The 17468-nt window shown below is 64.6% G+C and overlaps 3 protein-coding genes across 4 annotated transcripts; 1 reads left to right on the top strand and 2 right to left on the bottom strand.

The window, feature by feature from the left end:
• Nucleotides 1–1071: 1071 nt before the first annotated feature.
• Nucleotides 1072–6939, bottom strand: FSD1 (fibronectin type III and SPRY domain containing 1). 2 transcript variants are annotated; one of them, XM_069878117.1, is made up of 13 exons: nt 6830–6939; nt 5252–5356; nt 5025–5156; nt 4846–4947; nt 4244–4266; nt 3915–4036; nt 3420–3629; nt 3175–3273; nt 2894–3053; nt 2715–2794; nt 2266–2517; nt 1551–1639; nt 1072–1432 (listed from the first exon to the last, which is right to left on the bottom strand). In XM_069878117.1, exons 1-13 carry the CDS (start codon nt 6839–6841, stop codon nt 1322–1324), a joined length of 1497 nt encoding a protein of 498 aa, XP_069734218.1. In that variant the 5' UTR covers nt 6842–6939; the 3' UTR covers nt 1072–1321. The 2 variants fall into 2 exon arrangements, with proteins under 2 accessions (XP_069734218.1, XP_069734219.1); XM_069878118.1 differs by having other exon boundaries at nt 5252–5347.
• A 1389-nt stretch (nt 6940–8328) lies between these two features.
• TMIGD2 (transmembrane and immunoglobulin domain containing 2) lies at nt 8329–10660 on the top strand. The gene is given in 6 exon segments (XM_069878195.1): nt 8329–8470; nt 9271–9443; nt 9445–9625; nt 9907–9930; nt 10034–10126; nt 10449–10660. Coding segments are annotated over 6 exon segments (660 nt in total). The 5' UTR covers nt 8329–8421; the 3' UTR covers nt 10589–10660.
• Nucleotides 10661–11951: 1291 nt separating this feature from the next.
• Nucleotides 11952–16495, bottom strand: SHD (Src homology 2 domain containing transforming protein D). Its single transcript, XM_069877759.1, has 6 exons — nt 16286–16495; nt 14215–14440; nt 13889–14134; nt 13428–13566; nt 12403–12522; nt 11952–12190 (listed from the first exon to the last, which is right to left on the bottom strand). The coding sequence occupies exons 1-6, from the start codon at nt 16493–16495 to the stop codon at nt 12004–12006; spliced, it is 1128 nt and encodes a 375-aa protein (XP_069733860.1). The 3' UTR covers nt 11952–12003.
• Between the last annotated feature and the right edge of the window lie 973 nt (nt 16496–17468).

The raw sequence follows: 17468 nt of genomic DNA, 5'->3' as shown, positions 1-17468 counted from the left end.
GCCTTTTCCTCCATCCCTCCCTCCCTCTCCACCCCTCCTCCTTGTTCCTTCCTCCCTCTCTTAACTCTCTTCCTTCCACCATCCTCCCCCAGCCCTCTCCCTCATGTCTCCATCTTCCCTCCAACCCTTCCCCATCCTCCCTTCTCCCTCCATCCTTCCCTCCTCCTCCTATCTCTCCATCCTTTTCCCCATCCTCCCTTCTCCCTCCATCCTTCCCTCCTCCTCCTATCCTTTTCCCCATCCTCCCTTCTCCCTCCATCCTTCCCTCCTCCTCCTATTTCTCCATCCTTTTCCCCATCCCTCCTTCCTCCCCTTTCCCTCCATCACTCCCGCCTCCCTCCATCCTCCCACCTCTCCACTCCTTTTCCCATCCCTTCCTCCTCCTCTCATCTCTCCAACCCTTTCCCCATTCCTCCATCCTCCATCCCTCTATCCTTCCTCCTCTCATCTCTCCATCCCTTTCCCCATTCCTCCTTCCTCTCTCCATCCCTCTATCCTTCCTCCTCTCATCTCTCCATCCCTTTCCCCATTCCTCCTTCCTCTCTCCATCCCTCTATCCTTCCTCCTTCTCCTCTCATCTCTCCATCCCTTCACCCATTCCTCCATCCCTCTATCCTTCCTCCTCTCATCTCTCCATCCCTTCCCCATTCCTCCTTCCTCTCTCCATCCCTCTATCCTTCCTCCTTCTCCTCTCATCTCTCCATCCCTTCACCCATCCTTCCATCCTCCCACCATCCCTTAATCCTTCCTCCTCCTATCTCTCCCTCTCCCCATCCCTCCCTCCTCCATCCGTCCTCCTCCCATCCGGACACCGACCCCCACCCCGGCTGGGGCTCCAGTGCCCAGTGAGGTTGCTGAGCTCTCATCAAGGGCCGAGGGGCACCAGTAGGGCGGGGGGGTCAGCAATGATGATTTGGGGGACATCCCCCTGGCTGCCATTCCGAATCAAGGTCCCCCCCCGGCTCCTCGCTCCCCAGGGGTGGCACAAGGACCCCTGTGCAACCCCCCCCCCAATCCTTCCCCGCCTCGGGGGGGCTGGTGCCACCCGTGTCCCCTGTCCCAGCCATGGCATTGTCACACCTACATCCTGATTTATTCTTCAGGCCAGAAGCAGCTCTCGATGGTGAGGGGTGACGTGCCCAGCCCGATGCCAGTGACCGGGGGTGGCACCGAGCTGGGGGGGTGTCAGCCGGCAGGGTGCCAGCGCTCCCCATCTCCGGGGGCTGGCACGGTGCCGCGGCGTGAGGGGGGAAGAGGGGGTCGGGGTACATTCAGTGCTCTCGCCTAGGGGGGTGCCCGCGGGGCAGGGAGGGGCACGGCTCTAGGGCAGGCTGGCGTTGGAGCTGCTGGCCGTGCTGTTGCGTTTCTGGAGGCATTTCACGGCGCTGGGCACCTGCAAGCCTGAGGAGACGTGGAAGCTGCCGCACCAGACCTGTGGGCACAGGAACGCGGCTGGGCTGGGACGGAGAGGCTGGCACAGGGCTTGGGGGGGGCTGAACCCCACCCCTGGCAGCCCTGGAGGAGCTGCCCAGCCCTGCCCTGCTCTTTACCGTGAAGGCCGGCAGCACCGGCTGCGTGAACTTGGCCTTGAAGGTGTGGAGCAGCTGCTTGGTCCTGGCGTTGTAGAAGGACAGGAACCCTGCGGGCACGGAGAGGGGGGGTCGCAGAGCTTGCAGACTCCCCACACGGCATCCTTTGGGGATGGCAGTGTCATAGAATCATAGCATCATCAGGTTGGACGAGACCCACCGGATCACCGAGTCCAACCATTCCAATCAATCACTAACCCATGTCCCTCAGCACCTCATCCACCCGTCCCTTAAACCCCTCCAGGGAAGGGGACTCAACACCCTCCCTGGGCAGCCTCTGCCGGGGACCAATCACCCTTTCCATGAAATACTTTTTCCTAATGTCCAGCCTGAACCTCCCATGGCAGAGCTTGAGGCCATTCCCTCTCATCCTGTCCCCTGTCCCTTGGGAGAAGAGCCCAGCTCCCTCCTCTCCACAACCTCCTTTCAGGTAGTTGGAGAGAGCAATGAGGTCTCCCCTCAGCCTCCTCTTCTCCAGGCTAAACACCCCCAGCTCTCTCAGCCGCTCCTCATAAGGCCTGTTCTCCAGCCCCTTCACCAGCTTTGTCGCTCTTCTCTGGTCCAGGCTGGATGTCCTGGTGCCCGTGGTGGTGGCAGCACTCGTGGTGGATGCCCAGGGTGGTGGTCCCTGCACCCCCCTCAGCACTGCCTGATCCCCACCCCATCCCGCACCCACCTTCGTGGAAGTTGCAGTAGACGCCGATGCAGTCGGGCACGGGCACATCCAACACCTTGGCCTTGTTGGCGTGCTTGGCACAGAAGCTGACCTGCAGCCAGTTGTTGAGGTGGAGGCACCAAGAGGCTGAGGTCTTGCCCAGTTGATCGAATTTGCCCAGGCTGCGATATGCCACCCCTACACCGAAAGCTTTGCTGTCCCGGTCGTACCGCACCTCCCAGTAGTGGTCGTCGGCATCGATCAGCGTGTCACCTGCAGGTAGGGACACAGCTCTGCTTCGTGTACCCAACCTGTCCTGCTCCCAGCCCCACCAGGTCCATCTGGGTGCCCCATGCCCTCCTACATCGCCCCCCACACCCTCAAGGCTCCCCTTTCCCCTCTGTGCCACCCACATTCCTGCGTGCCTGCAGGTTCCCCACCAGCACCTACGAGGTGTTCCCGGATCTCACCCAGAACCGTGTAGGACTCGGCGGTGAAGCGATCTCTGCCCCCACGTCCTGAGGGCATCCTCTTGGGCGACTGGACCACCCTAGGACAGACGGACGTCAGCAAGGAGGGCTGGGCCGGCATTACCTGGCGCGGGGGGACAATTCTGGGGTGGCAAAGGAGGTGGGAGGGGTGACATTACCTGGCAGGTGAGTTGGCAGGTGAGGCCGTCCTGCCCTTGCTGTCCTTCTCACGCGCCTTGACGTCCTGTACCTTGCCACCCGTGGCATCCCACTCCACGCTGAGCTCTTCCACCCGCAGGTTCTGGTGGCACGTGCTGGCATCCAGCCGAAACATGAATGCTGGGGACAGCCAGCGTCAGCGCGTTCCCCCTCGCCACAGACTCCTGGCACGCTCGAGAAGGAGCAGCGCGGAGCGGCACGAGGAGGTGAGGGATCCCTGCCAACCCGCCCTGGTACCCACCTCTCGTTTCCAAAGTGACTGGCTCGGAGAACTCGCCCGCCACAGCCTTGTTACATGCCCGTACCCGAAAATTCATGTATTTCATATCAAACTTCAGCCCTGTGGGCACAGCAGGATCATAAAACAGGGCACGGGGGGTCATCGTGACCTCTTCAAAACCTGGCACTGCCACCCAGCCCCCTGCCACCCACCGTGCCTGCTGCCAGCATGGCACATTTGGGCTGGTTTTGCCCCCATGCCCTCACCAGAAAGGGTGTACTCGGTGGCCTTAATGCCCTCGATCACCATCCAGGGCTGGTCCTCCTTGGCTCGTGGCGGCCCCTCAAAGTTGGTCTTGCGATACTCCAGGACGTAGTGGTCGATCTTGCTGTCTTCGTCAGGCATCCTCCAGGCCAGCGTCACACAGTTATCGGCCACCAGCGACTCCGCCAGGTCGATCTCGGGGGTGCTGGGCACTGCCCACAGGAGCAGCAATGCCAGTGTCCCCCCAGAGTGTCCCTGGCACCCCCGAGCACCCCCGGGGCACGCAGAGATCCCACAGGCACAGCACCCATGGGCACAGCACCCGAGGGACCCCGGTCCCCATCACATCCCTCCATCCCTGGCGCCTTCTCATCCCCCTGGACGAGCTCCTCATCCAGCTCCTCATCCACACCCCAGCTCCTCACCCCCAGAACCCTTAAACCCTGGACATTCTTTGTGTCTCTACGTCCCTGGCACCCACTGCATGTGGGCAATACCTGGCAGAAAAGTGAGGGCCTGGAGCAGGCGGCGTTCCTGGGCAAAATCCACCATCAAGTGGCTCATGTTGTCGCTCACCTTGGCCTTGAGGGAGAGGCGGAAGGCGGGTGCCATCGTCACGCTGCATGGGGGACGGGAACGAGGGTCAGCAGGGCCGTGAGCCAAACACGCCCCCCCCCAGCCCTGGCTGCTCACCCGCTGCCCTTTGCGGCCGTGGGGAGGGTGGGCAGAGTCCCCCCCCAGCACCCACGGGGCCACCCGCCTCGGAGCCCCGGCTGGGAGAAGGGGTGGGGGTTAGTGGGACTGGGGGGCCACAGGGGTGCCGTACCTATCCTTGATCTGTTTGGCAGCCTTGTGAGCGCAGAGGAAAAGAGGAGGAGAAAAGAAAGCAGTTGAGACAGCAGCATCAGGAGCCAGAGCGGTATAGCATGCCCGGACCCCTGCTCCGGTGCCAGTGTGGCATAGCATCCCTGCATCCCCGCTGTGGTACCCAGCAGAAGAGCATCCCTGCATCCCCGCTGCGGTACCCGGCACAGCATCCCTCTTGGGTGGTACCCCACGGTACAGCATCCCCAGCAGAATCCTCACAGCACAGGAACCCTGCATCCCTGCGGCGGTACCCCCATGGCACAGCATCCCACACACCTGATGGCACCCTCCTTGTCCCCGCCACGATGTCCCTTTGTTTCTGGGCACTGGGCAGGTCCAGAATCGCCCCTGGGGGGTGGTCTCCACGCTCCCACCCAGCCCCGCAGCAGGCACAGCCAGCCCCGCGTTCCCCCAGTGCAGAAAGAAAGGAGAGCGCCTGCCCAGGGTGAGCGCAGCCCCAGGGTGAACATGGCCTGGTCAGCAAGGAGTGGGGTCGGGGCATCCCGTGTGTGAGGGGCAGCTGGATGAGGAAACCCCACCCTGGTGCCAGCAGGGACGTACCTGGGGGAAATCGTGGTGGTTGGCTGTCTCCAGGGCCTGGTTTGCTGCCTCCAGCAGCTCCTCCGAGCTCTCCAGGGCCTTGGCACACGCTGCCAGCTGGGCCTGGCGTGGGGAGTGGAGAGGAGCAGTGGTGGGCGAGGGGTCTGGTGCGGTGGGGAGCACACAGGGTGGGCGCTGACCTGGAGCTCGTAGGTGCGGCTGGCACGGTCCTGCTTGATCTTCATCAGCATCTCGTCCTTCAGCTCATCCAGCAGTGTGTACAGCGACTGGAACTCGCTCTCCAAGTCCTCCTGCGCCCGTGACGAGTTGGCCTGGTCACAATACCCAGGGTGTCAGGGTGCAGGACCCTGACATGCCGCGGGGACGGGGTACAAGGTGCCTTGGGGGAGGGCAGGGTCCCTGGTACCTCCACATTTTGCATCATCTGCTTGAGGGAGTAGATGAAGTTCTGGATCTCCTCATTCTTCACGGCCAGGGTGGTGATGATCTTCCGCACAGCCTCCTGCCCGGCCTCCGGTCAGCGCCCCCCAGGTCAGCGCCCCCGGCCCCCATCTCCCCCCATTCCCTGTCCCCAGGCCTCGCTGTGCCGGGTGCCGAGGTGGCCAGCACTCTGCTGGCACGGCCAGAGCAGGATGACTTGGCAAGTGCGTGTGTGTGACAGCAGAGGGAGGGCAGCCAGGGGAACAGCCCTGAACCCTTCCTGCACCCCACCATCCCTCTTCCACCCCTCCCTCCCGCACCCTTCCATCCCTCCTGCACCTCTCCCTCCTCCATCCCTCCCTCTCTCTCTCCTGCACCCCTCCCTTGCCATCATTAACCTCTGCATTCCTCCTTCCTCCATCCCTCCAGAGCTCCACGCCCTCCAACTCCTTTTCCTCCTCTTCACCCCTACTCCTTGTCCCTTCCTCCCTCTCTTACTCTCTTCCTTCCTCCATCCTCCCTCCATCCCTTTCCCCATCCCTCCATCCTCCTTCCACTCCTCCCCATCCCTTCATCCTCCCTTTATCCCTCTCCCTCCATCCCCTTCCCTCCTCCCTCCATCCTCCCTCCTCTTCCCATTCCCCCATCCCTCCATCTTCCCTCTATCCCTTTCCCTTCATCCCTCCCTCCTCCCTGCATCCCTTTCCCATCCCTCCATCCTCCCTCCATCAAACCCCTCCTCCCATCCCACTATACCTTCCCAATCCCTCTATCCTCCCATCTTCTCTCCATCCCTCTATCCTCCCTCCTCTCTCCATCCCTCCTCCTCCCATCCTTCCATCCCTTTCCCCATCCCTCCCCTCTCCCTCCTCTCTCCATCCCTCTATCCTCCTTCCTCCTCTTCCTCCCATCCCTCCATCCCTTTCCCCATCCCTCTCCCCTCCCTCCTCTCTCCATCCCTCTATCCTCCCTCCTCCCTCCATCCCTCCTCCTCCCATCCTTCCATCCCTTTCCCCATCCCTCCCCTCTCCCTCCTCTCTCCATCCCTCTATCTTCCCTCCTCCTCTTCCTCCCATCCCTCCATCCCTTTCCCCATCCCTCCCTCCTCCCTCCCCTCTCCATCCCTCTATCCTCCCTCCTCCCTCCATCCTTCTCCATCCCTCCTCCTCCCATCCTTCCATCCCTTTCCCATCCCTCCCCTCTCCCTCCTCTCTCCATCCCCCTATCTTCCCTCCTCCTCTTCCTCCCATCCCTCCACCCCTTTCCCCATCCCTCCCTTCATCCCTCTAGCCTCCTTCCCTCCTCCCATCGCTCCATCCCTTCCCCCATCCCTCCATCCTCCCTCCTCCCTCTATCCCTCCATCCCTTCCCCCATCTTTCCATCCTCCCTCCTCTCTCCATCCCTCTAACCTCCCTCCCTCCTCCCCCTATCCCTCCATCCCTTTCCCCATCCCTCCCTCCACCCCTCTATCTTCCCTCCTCCTCCTCCTCCCTCTATCCCTTTTCCTCCATCCCTCTCTCCTCCTCCCCCCGCTCCATCCCTTCCCGGTGCCCCCGGCCCCACCTGGTCTCCCATCCCGGGCCGGCCCCGCCGCTCGGCCCCGCCGGCACCAACAAAGGGGGAGCGGCGCCCCCGCCCGGCGCGGGGCTCCCCGGGACGCGTAGTCCGGCCCGGGGGCTCCAACCGCGCATGCGGAGAGGGGAGCGGGGCGGGGACCGGGGACCCCGCGACTCCTCCCACTGGATCAGGCGGCCTGAGGCGCGGCCTACCTGGCCTTGAACCCCTCCAGGGCTGGGGGGACCATGGATTCCCTGGGCAACCTGGGCCCGGGCCTCCCCACCCTCATAGGGGAGAAATTCCTCCTTCTGTCCAGTCTAAATCTGCCCCTCTCCAGTTTATCCCCATTGCCCCTCATCCTGTCACTCCAAACCTTTGTGAACAGTCCCTCCCCAGCTTTCCTGGAGCCCCTTCATGTACTGGAAGGTCTCTACGGTCTCCTCAGAGCCTTCTCTTCTCCAGGCTGAACAACCCCAACTCTCTCAGCCTGGCCTCATACAGGAGGTTCTCCAGCCCTCGGATCATCCTTGTAGCCTCCTCTGGGCCTGTTCCAACAGCTCCATCCCCTTCTTATGTCGAGGATTCCAGAACTGGACACAACCCTCCAGCTGAGGTCACACACAAGAGGAATAGAGGGGCAGAATCCCCTCTCTCCCCAGCTGGCCGCGCTGCTTTGGATGCAGCCCAGGCCACGGTTGCATCCCCCATGCCTCCCCTGCCCTTGTTCCAGATTGTGTCCTCTATCCCTGTCTCCATCCCCATCCCCTGTCACCATCCTCATCTCTGTCCCCATTCCCATCCCTGTCCTCATTCCCATCCCTGGCCCCTAGCCCTGGTCCCAATCTCATCCCTGTCCTCATTCCCATCCCTGTCCCCTGTCCCCATTCCCATCCCTGTCCCCATTCCCATCGCTGTCCCCATTCCCATCCCTGTCCCCATTCCCATCCCTGTCCCCTGTCCCATTCCCATCCCTGTCCCCATTCCCATCTCTGTCCCCTGTCCCCATTCCCATCCCTGTCCCCTGTTCCCATTCCCATCCCTGTCCCCTGTCCCATCCCTGTCCCCTGTCCCCATTCCCATCGCTGTCCCCATTCCCATCGCTGTCCCCATTCCCATCCCTGTCCCCTGTCCCATTCCCATCCCTGTCCCCATTCCCATCTCTGTCCCCTGTCCCCATCCCCATCCCTGTCCCCATTCCCATCCCTGTCCCCTGTTCCCATTCCCATCCCTGTCCCCTGTCCCATCCCTGTCCCCTGTCCCCTGTCCCCATTCCCATCGCTGTCCCCATTCCCATCCCTGTCCCCTGTCCCCATTCCCATCCCTGGCCCCATTCCCATCCCTGGCCCCTGGCCCCATTCCCATCCCTGTCCTCATTCCTATCGCTGGCCCCTGTCCCCATCCCTGTCCCCTGGCCCTGTCCCCATCCCTGCCCCCCAACCCCCGGTGCGCAGCGTGGTGGCAGGAAGCTGTGGCGTCACGTCACCGGCCTCAGTGGCTAGGGGCTTGGGAGGCTTCGGGGACAGGGTGCTCTGGGGACAGGGACCCCTCGGGGACAGCAACCCCGTGGGGACACAGCCCCTCAGAGTGGAGCAGCCGGAATGGGCGCTGGGATGTGGAGGCTTGGGGTCCTCATCCCCCTTGTTGGTGGTGAGTGAGGGGATAGGGCTGGCTGATGGGGACAGAGGGGACAGCTGGGGACATCTGTCCTGAAGGGGTCCAGGGTGGGGCTAGGGACACAGAGGGACGAACGGATGGGGTAGGGATGGGTGGGTAGACGTGGGTGACATGGCTGGGGGGGGTGTGACAGGACAGAGGCTGCAGGGGATGGATGGGGGGACACTGGGGAAGGGACAGGGGTGTGGGGACAGGATGGGGACAGAGGGATGGGGGCAGAGAAGGGCCAGAGATGGGGGGGACAGGATGGGGACAGAGGGACGTGCAGCGAGGTGCGTGGCCAGAGGCAGCAGCGAGGGGAGACAAACCAGCAGCAAACCTGTCTCCCAGTCCCTGGGGTGTCCCCGTACCCTCAGCCCCGTGGGTGGCCCTGGGGAGCACTCAGGTGGTGGGTGATGGTCCCTCATGACCCAAGTGGCTGAGGCTGAGGGGAGACCTCATGGCTCTCTCCAACTCCCTGAAAGGAGGTTGTGGAGAGGAGGGAGCTGGGCTCTTCTCCCAAGGGACAGGACGAGAGGGAATGGCCTCAAGCTCCACCAGGGGAGGATCAGGGTGGACATCAGGAAAAAATTTTTCACAGAAAGGGTCGTTGGGCACTGTCAGAGGCTGCCCAGGGAGGGGGTTGAGTCACCTTCCCTGGAGGGGTTTAAGGTGCGGGTGGACGAGGTGCTGAGGGACATGGGTTAGTGATTGATGGGAATGGTTGGACTCGATGATCCGGTGGGTCTCTTCCAACCTGGTCATTCTATGACTCTAAATGCCCCTCCTGGCAGCAGGCACCCTGCAGGTGAGCCAAGATCCAAGTGAGCTGCAAGTGACAGCGGGCAGCAGGGTGGCCCTGGGGTGCCAGGTGCTGGTGGCTGAGCCCTGGGACCTGCTGCGGATGGAGTGGGTGAAGGACGGAGAGCCTGGGGTGCTGTGTGCCACCCGCCTGCGCCCCACCACCCCCCATCTCCTCCTCCAACTGCACCAGCCACCACCGCCTGGCCTGGCAGCCGCCCTGTGCCACCCTCAGCCTGCGCCAGGCACAAGGGGACGACGCCGGGCGCTACCTCTGCCACGTCACCCTCGAGATCCCCCACCGCAGCACAGCCACCGGCAACGGCACCCTGCTCAGCGTCAGCACAGGTACCAGGGGGGGACACCTTGCTGTGCCCCTTCTCCCCAGCGAGTCCCCGGGGACCTTGGTGGGGTCCCTGGGAGGTAGCATCACTGGGGGGGTTGATGGGGTCTGTGGAGGGAGGTGCCTTGTGGGTTTGGAGTGGCCACGGTGCAGGAGGGATGAGGATGGGGACGGGGATGGGGACAGAGGAAAGGGATGGAGACAGAGGAAAGGGATGGGGACAGAGGAAAGAGATGGGGTCAAGGATGGGGATATCCCTGACTGTTTCCACCACCACCCCCAGCAGCAGCTGATGGAGGATATCAGACAGGTAAGCGTGTCCCTGCTGTCCCCGCTGTCCCCTCCATCCCAGCACCCTCTTCCCTGGGTGCCAGTGATGCTGAGAGGGTGGCTCGAGCTGGATCTGCTTGCAGGGCTGGCGTGGAGGCTGGCAGGGTCCCTGGGGGGCACGGCTCTCCTCCTGGGGCTGGTTCTCCTCATCCGCCGGTGCTGGCGCAGCAACTCAGGTAACCCTGTCCCCAAGAACCTCGTGCAAGAATACCCCATCCCCAAACACTCTGCCCCCAAACATCCCATCTCCCAGCACCCCATCCCTGAATACTCATCCCCAAATACCCCGTTCCTGAATATCCTATCCCCAAATACCCTGTACCCACTTACCCCCCTCCTCTCAAGGCTCACCTCAGGCACTTCTTGGGGCCGAGGGCACCCAACGGGTCCCCTGGGGGTCCCCTAGAGGGTTCCCCAGCTGTGCCAGCCACCACAGTCTTGGGGACCAGGGCTGTCTATGCCTGGCACTGTGCCCCCTGACCCCCATTGCTCCCCCAGGTGCAGGCATCTACCTGAACGTGCTGCCCCCCTCAGCGAGGGCCCGCAAGAAGCTGCTGCCCCCCTCCATGGTGATGGAGAACACATACCAGGGGGAGCTGCGGTGCACTCGGGGTCCCCCTGTCCCCCCCCGGCCCTGAGAAGATCCGAGCCCCCGTGTGCCGCCGATGCCTGGCTGGGGGTAGGGGAATGGGGGCACCTCTTCCCTCCCAGCTCTGCCTTTGCACAGGGAAAATCCCTAAAAAGGTGTTTTGCTGCATCCCGTTTGCTGTTTTCTGTGTGGTACCCACAGCATCCCTGGTGCACCCAGCCTGGCGGGCTGAGCATGGGCTGGGGGGGCAGCAGGTTCCTGCTGGGGCCTCTTCGTTTCCGAAAAGCTGCTCTGGGGCTCCGTAGTCTCATTTCATGCCGGCCGGGCAGGAAGCCCCCGCGGTTGCGAGCATGTCACCCTGAGCAGTGTCACTCCCACGCTTTGTCCCCAAGGCCAAATGCTACTGGGGGAGGGGCGCACAGCCAGACAACCCCACACCCTGACCCCTGGGATCATAGAATAGTTTGGGTTGGAAGGGACCTTAACGATCATCCAGTTCCAACCCCATTGCCATGGGCAGGGACACCTCCCACTGGATCAGGGGCTCAAGGCTCCATCCAACCTGGCCTCCTTGTGTCCAGTCTAAATCTGCCCCTCTCCAGTTTATCCCCATTGCCCCTCGTCCTGTCACTCCAAACCTTTGTGAACAGCCCCTCCTCGGCTTTCTTGTAGCCCCTTTCAGTACTGGAAGCTGCTCTAAGGTCTCCTCGGAGCCTTCTCTTCTTCAGGCTGAACAACCCCAACTCTCTCAGCCTGGCCTCGTACGGGAGGTTCTCCAGCCCTCGGATCATCCTTGTAGCCTCCTCTGGGCCCGTTCCAACAGCTCCATCTCCTTCTTATGTTGAGGATTCCAGAACTGGACACAATCCTCCAGCTGAGGCCTCCCAAGAGAGGAACAGAGGGGACAATCCCCTCCCTCCCTGCTGGCCGCGCTGCTTTGGATGCAGCCCAGGACACGATTGGTTTCTGGGCTGCGAGCGAACCTTGCCGGCTCCTGTCGAGCTTCTTGGGTTATGGTGGGAATAGGCACAAGGAGCCCACGTGCTAGGATCAGGATGGTGGGACCACCATGCTTTGCCCCAGAGGGACAGTAGAATTCAGCCCCAAGAATCATAGAATCATAGAATCACCAGGTTGGAAGAGACCCACTGGATCATCGAGTCCAACCATTCCCATCAATCTCTAATCCATGTCCCTCAGCACCTCGTCCACCCGTCCCTTAAACCCCTCCAGGGAAGGGGACTCAACCTCCTCCTGGGCAGCCTCTGCCAGTGCCCAATGACCCTTTCTGTGAAGAATTTTTTCCTAATGTAAAATGTAAAGAAGTAAATGTAAAGAAGTACCGGAGCATCTCCAGCCCTCACCGAGCACACAGCAGGCAGGGGATACACACTGGCTTTTAATGGGGATGCTTTCCTGGGGGACGGAGAGGGCACAGTGGGGGGATCCCTGGTGGTCCTGGGCTCATAGGGGCTGCACGGCCACAGGGTAGAGCAGGGAGAGGTGGCGGGCGCCGCGGACGGGCAGCGACCGCGCTGTGTAGTGCCTCACGGCCTCGGGCACCGAGGGGAAGGCGGCTCCAGCGCGGCCAAGTACAAAATGTTGCTCCCGCGTCCGCGTGAGCTTCACGTGCACGAAGCCGTGGCTGCTCCTGTGGGTGGGAAAGGGAAACTGAGGCACGCGGCGCACAGCCTGGACAACCCCGCGACGCGCTGGGGCACGTCGACGTGGGTCACAGGGGAACATGCAAACGTGCACCGGGCTGTGGGTGCACCTGGGCACCCCCAATGACCTCGCCATGCCTGGGTTGTCCCCGGTGCCATCCCCGCGTCCCCCCTGCCCCCAGCCTGGCCTCGCACTCACCTGAGCGAGAGTGAGTAGTCGTCGGGGCTGGTCTCACAGTCCCGCACCAGGAAGCTGCCCTCGCGGCACAGCGCCAGCAGCGTCTCAGCTCCTGCCCGCCCGATGGGGCCGTGGTACCACCTGTGAGGCAGCAAGCATCACCCCAGCAGTGACCAAGACCTACCTGCACCACGGGGCACCCTCTACACCCTGGGGACCCATCCGTGCCATGGGGCATCCAACCACCCCACGGGGACCCATCCGTGCCACGAGGAACCCAACCACACCGTGGAGACCCATCCGTGCCATGGGGAACTCAACCACACCATGGAGACCCATCCGTGCTACAAAGAACCCAACCACGCCATGGAGATCCAGCTGTGCCATGGGGAACCCAGCCACACTGTGGGGACCCATCCGTGCCATGAGGAGCCCAACCACACCGTGGGGATCCAGATGTGCCAGGGGGAACCCAACCACACCATGGAGATCCAGCTGTGACATGGGGAACCCAACAACACCTTGGGGACCCATCCGTGCCGTGGGGCACCCAACCACACCGTGGGGATCCAGCCGTGCCATGAGGAACCCAACCACACCATGGAGACCCATCCGTGCCATGAGGAACCCAACCACACCGTGGGGATCCAGATGTGCCATGGGGAACCCAACCACACTGTGGGGATCCAGCCATGCCATGAGGAACCCAACCACAGCGTGGAGATCCAGCTGTGCCACAGTGCACCTTCCACACCACAGGGACCCATTCATGCACTGGGGCACCAGCACCATGGGGACTTTTCCATGTCATTGAGCACCCTCAACACCACAGGGATCCATCCGAGCCATTGAGCACCTCAACACCACGGGGACCCATCCGAGCACTGGGGCACCCAACACCATGGGGACTTTTCCATGTTATTGAGCACCCTTTACCCCACGGTGCCCCATCAGTGGAGGATCCTCCAGCCCAGAGAGCTGCCTCTGCGCCACATGGTGTGACCAAGATGCTGATGCCACCCTCTGGAGAAGGGAATCAGACTCACGCTTGCTTCTCCAGGGGCAGCGAGGTGTCCACGTGCCTGGGACTTGGGGGGCAGCCTGGCCTGGTGCCTGCAGAGGGCCGGGGTGTCCGTGGCAGCTGCCGGGACAGGCTCGGGGAGCGCTCAGGGCTCTCAAATTGCACTGTGGGGACAAAGGGTGGGGGGTGTCACCCCAGCGTGGGATCCCAGCACCCCTGCCTTCTGCTGGAGGCACCCAGTGACCAAGCTACCAGCTCTCAGTGCCAAGGAACATCCCAGATGTCTCCGCAACAGCTCTTCTTCGCCTTGGGGGTGGGACCCATGGGCGCTATGGGGTGCTGGGGTCCCAGGGGTGCTGGTTTTAGATGACAAGGGATGGTGGGGGAGTCCAGGGGTGGGACCCACGGGTGCTGAGGGATGTGGGGCTGCAGGGTGGAGACAGGAGTGGCACCCATGGGAGCTGGGGGACCCCAGGATGCTGTCACCTGCGAACGCTCGTGAGATGTGATCCTTCTTCCACTCCCAGGGCTGGTCATACTCATCAGCTGGGCGCTCGTCATCACGAGGCAGGCGGCTCTCTCGGGTGGTGGGCACCCCCGGGTCCTCCCCCGCCGTCTCCCAGTCCTCGTAGGGGGTGTCGTAGAGCTGGGGTCCCCTCCGCGCCTTCGCCTGCCGCCCCTCGCCTTGGCGTGGGCACCCTGGGGAGACGCGGGGCTGGGAGACGCAGGCGACTGGGCGGCGTGGGAGGCACGCGGGCCGTGGGAACCCCGTAGGGATGGGTGCTAGGGGGGTGGCCCAGGGTGTCACCCACCTGTGGCCTCGCTGGGCTCCTCGCAGCCACCCTCGGGCGCTGGTTCCTGCTCCCCGTCAAAGGGCTCCGAGTACTCACTCTCGCCGGGGCCCTGCAGGTGGGTGTCCTGGGTGGGATGGGGCCCCCGCTGTCTCCCACTGGGTCCCCGTCCCCTGGGTCCCCTCCCCAAGACCCTGCAGGCTCCCCAGTGCCCCTGACGTTGGTGTCCTGGTCCTTTCCTCGCTCCCTCCCACCCAGTCCCTTTGTCCCCCCGACTCACTTCGAGTGGCCTCACCAACCCCAGCCCTGCTCCCAGTTCCCTCGCCCAGTGGCCCCAGGTCCTCTACTGGGTGCCCTCCCACCCCCTTGGCTCTCTCCCATTCCCCAGTTCCCTAGGGTACCCCTGGTGTCCCCCCCATTCACCATCTCCCCCCCATCCCCTCTCCCCTCCGCCACTCCCCCCGGTGTCCCCCTGTGTCCCCATTCCTCTCTCCAGACCCCCCAATACCCCCACAGTGTCCCCTGGTGCCCCCCTGGAGTCCCCTGGTGCCCCCGTTCCTCACCCCAGCCCCCCCTTATCCCCCCATTACCCCCCCCGGTGCCTCCATTCCCCTCCCCAACCCCCCGTTAAACCCCCATTACCCCCCCCGGTGCCCCCATTCTCCTCCCCAGCCCCCCGTTATCCCCCCATTACCCCCCCGGTGCCCCCGTTATCCCCCATTACCCCCCCCGGTGCCCCCATTCCCCTCCCCAGCCCCCCCATTATCCCCCTATTACCCACCCCGGTGCCCCCGTTTTCCTCCCCAGCCCTCCATTATCCCCCTATTACCCCCCCGGTGCCCTCGCTCCTCACCCCAGCCCCCCGTTATCCCCCCATTACCCCTCCCAGTGCCCCCGTTCCTCTCCCCAGCCCCCCGTTATCCCCATTACCCCCCCCGGTGCCCCCGTTCTCCTCCCCAGCCCCCCGTTATCCCCCCATTCCCCCCTCGCTGCCCCCGTTCCTCTCCCCAGCCCCCCGTTATCCCCCATTACCCCCCCCCGGTGCCCCCATTCTCCTCCCCAGCCCCCCGTTATCCCCCCATTACCCCCCCGGTGCCCCCATTATCCCCCCATTACCCCCCCCGGTGCCCCCATTATCCCCCCATTACCCCCCCGGTGCCCCCGTTATCCCCCATTACCCCCACCGGTGCCCCCATTCTCCTCCCCAGCCCCCCGTTATCCCCCCATTACCCACCCCGGTGCCCCCATTCTCCTCCCCAGCCCCCCGTTATCCCCCCATTACCCCCCCCCGGTGCCTCCGTTATCCCCCTATTACCCCCCCCGGTGCCCTCGCTCCTCACCCCAGCCCCCCGTTATCCCCCCATTACCCCTCCCAGTGCCCCCGTTCCTCTCCCCAGCCCCCCGTTATCCCCCATTACCCCCCCAGTGCCCCCGTTATCCCCCATTACCCCCCCCGGTGCCCCCGTTATGCCCCATTACCCCCCTCGGTGCCCCCATTCCCCTCCCCAGCCCCCCGTTATCCCACATTACCCCCCCGGTGCCCCCGTTCTCCTCCCCAGCCCCCTGTTATCCCCCCATTACCCCCCCGGTGCCCCCATTATCCCCCCATTACCCCCCCGGTGCCCCCGTTATCCCCCATTACCCCCACCGGTGCCCCCATTCTCCTCCCCAGCCCCCCGTTATCCCCCCATTACCCTCCCCGGTCCCCCCATTCTCCTCCCCAGCCCCCCGTTATCCCCCCATTACCCCCCCGGTGCCCCCATTATCCCCCCATTACCCTCCCCGGTGCCCCCGTTCTCCTCCCCAGCCCCCCGTTATCCCCCCATTACCCCCCCCGGTGCCCCCGTTATCCCCCTATTACCCCCCCGGTGCCCCCATTCTCCTCCCCAGCCTCCCGTTATCCCCCCATTACCCCCCCCCGGTGCCCCCGTTATCCCCCCATTACCCCCCCAGTGCCCCCCTTCCTCTCCCCAGCCCCCCGTTATCCCCCCATTACCCCCACCGGTGCCCCCGTTCTCCCCCCCAGCCCCTCGTTCTCCCCCCCCCGCCCCCCCATCCCCTCCGCCGCCCCCCCCGGTGCCCCGCTCGGTACCTGCTCCCTCCGGCGGGCCCCCCCGGCCCCCGGTGCCCCCACCCTGACGAGCCGGTGCCGGGGGGAGGCTGCGGGGCCGCGGGGGGCGGCGGGGGGGGCTCCGCTGGGGGCTCCGCTGGGGCGGCGCTCGCTGTAATCGGGCTGCGGCGGCCGGGGGGGGGGGGAGCGCCGAGCCCCCCGCCCCAGGTACTCCCGGAGCCACTTGGCCATAGCGGGGACCCCCCCTCCCCCCCCGCCCCCGGAGCCCGGAGCCGGAGCCGCCGCCGGGAGCCGCTTTGTGTCGCCGCCGCGCGCCGCGAGCACCGGAGCCCCCGGACCCCCCTCCCCCCCCCCAACCCCCCCCCCCGCCGCCGCGTAGCCTTGGGGGGGCACCGGGACCCCGCGGGGACAGAGGGAGGGGCGGGAGGAGCCCTCCCGGGGACAGGGGGACCTCAAGGGACACCCCGAGGGACAGTGGGACCCCCCGGGACACCGGGGGCACCGGGAACCCGAGGGACAGCGGGACCCCGAGGGACAGCGGGGGCACCGGGACTCCAAGAGACATTGGGACCCCGAGGGACAGCGCGACCTCAAGGGACACTGGGACCCCGAGGGACAACGGGACCCCCTGGGACACCGGGGGCACCGGGACCTCAAGGGACCCCGAGGGACAGCAGGACCCCGAGGGACAGTGGGACCTCAAGGGACACCGGGGGCACCAGGACCCCAAGGGACAGCGGGACCTCAAGGGACACCAGAGGCACCGGGACTTGAAGGGACAGTGGGACCCGCCGGGACACCGGGGGCACCGGGACCCCGAGGGACATTGGGACCCCGAGGGACAGTGCGACCTCAAGGGACACCGGGGGCACCAGGACCCCAAGGGACAGCGGGACCTCAAATGACACCGGGGGCACCAGGACCCCGAGGGACAGCGGGACCTCAGGGGACAGTAGGACCTCAAGGGACACCGGGGGCACTGGGACCTCAAGGGACACCAGGACCTCCCTCCCCCCCTCCCCCCGTGAAACCGGGGGCACCAGGACCCCGAGGGGCACCGGGACCTCAAGGGACAGCAGGAGCCCCTGCCCCCCACCCCCACGGAGACTTGGGGGGCACTGGGACCCCGAGGAACAACGGGACCTCAGGGGACAGAGGGACACCCCCTCCTCCATGGCACTGGGGGGCACTGGGACCCCAAGGG

This window comes from Phaenicophaeus curvirostris, chromosome 28 (genome assembly GCF_032191515.1).
Source record: "Phaenicophaeus curvirostris isolate KB17595 chromosome 28, BPBGC_Pcur_1.0, whole genome shotgun sequence".
NCBI lineage: Eukaryota > Metazoa > Chordata > Aves > Cuculiformes > Cuculidae > Phaenicophaeus > Phaenicophaeus curvirostris.
This window is presented reverse-complemented; position numbering and strand designations above follow the sequence as displayed.

Bases quoted from the DNA above. Each gene is read 5' to 3' on its own strand.
- FSD1 (XM_069878117.1), bottom strand. The intron at 3,054-3,174 runs GTGGGTACCAGG...GGCTGTCCCCAG, and splicing joins AGTCACTTTGGAAACGAGAG to CATTCATGTTTCGGCTGGAT. The intron at 2,518-2,714 runs GTGAGATCCGGG...CCCTACCTGCAG, and splicing joins CGAGTCCTACACGGTTCTGG to GTGACACGCTGATCGATGCC.
- SHD (XM_069877759.1), bottom strand. From the start codon at position 16,495: ATGGCCAAGTGGCTCCGGGAGTACCTGGGGCGGGGGGCTCGGCGCTCC. The intron at 14,441-16,285 runs GTACCGAGCGGG...ACTGGGTGGGAG, and splicing joins GGGCCCGCCGGAGGGAGCAG to GGAGCGAGGAAAGGACCAGG. The intron at 12,191-12,402 runs GTGAGTGCGAGG...TCCCACCCACAG, and splicing joins GACTACTCACTCTCGCTCAG to GAGCAGCCACGGCTTCGTGC.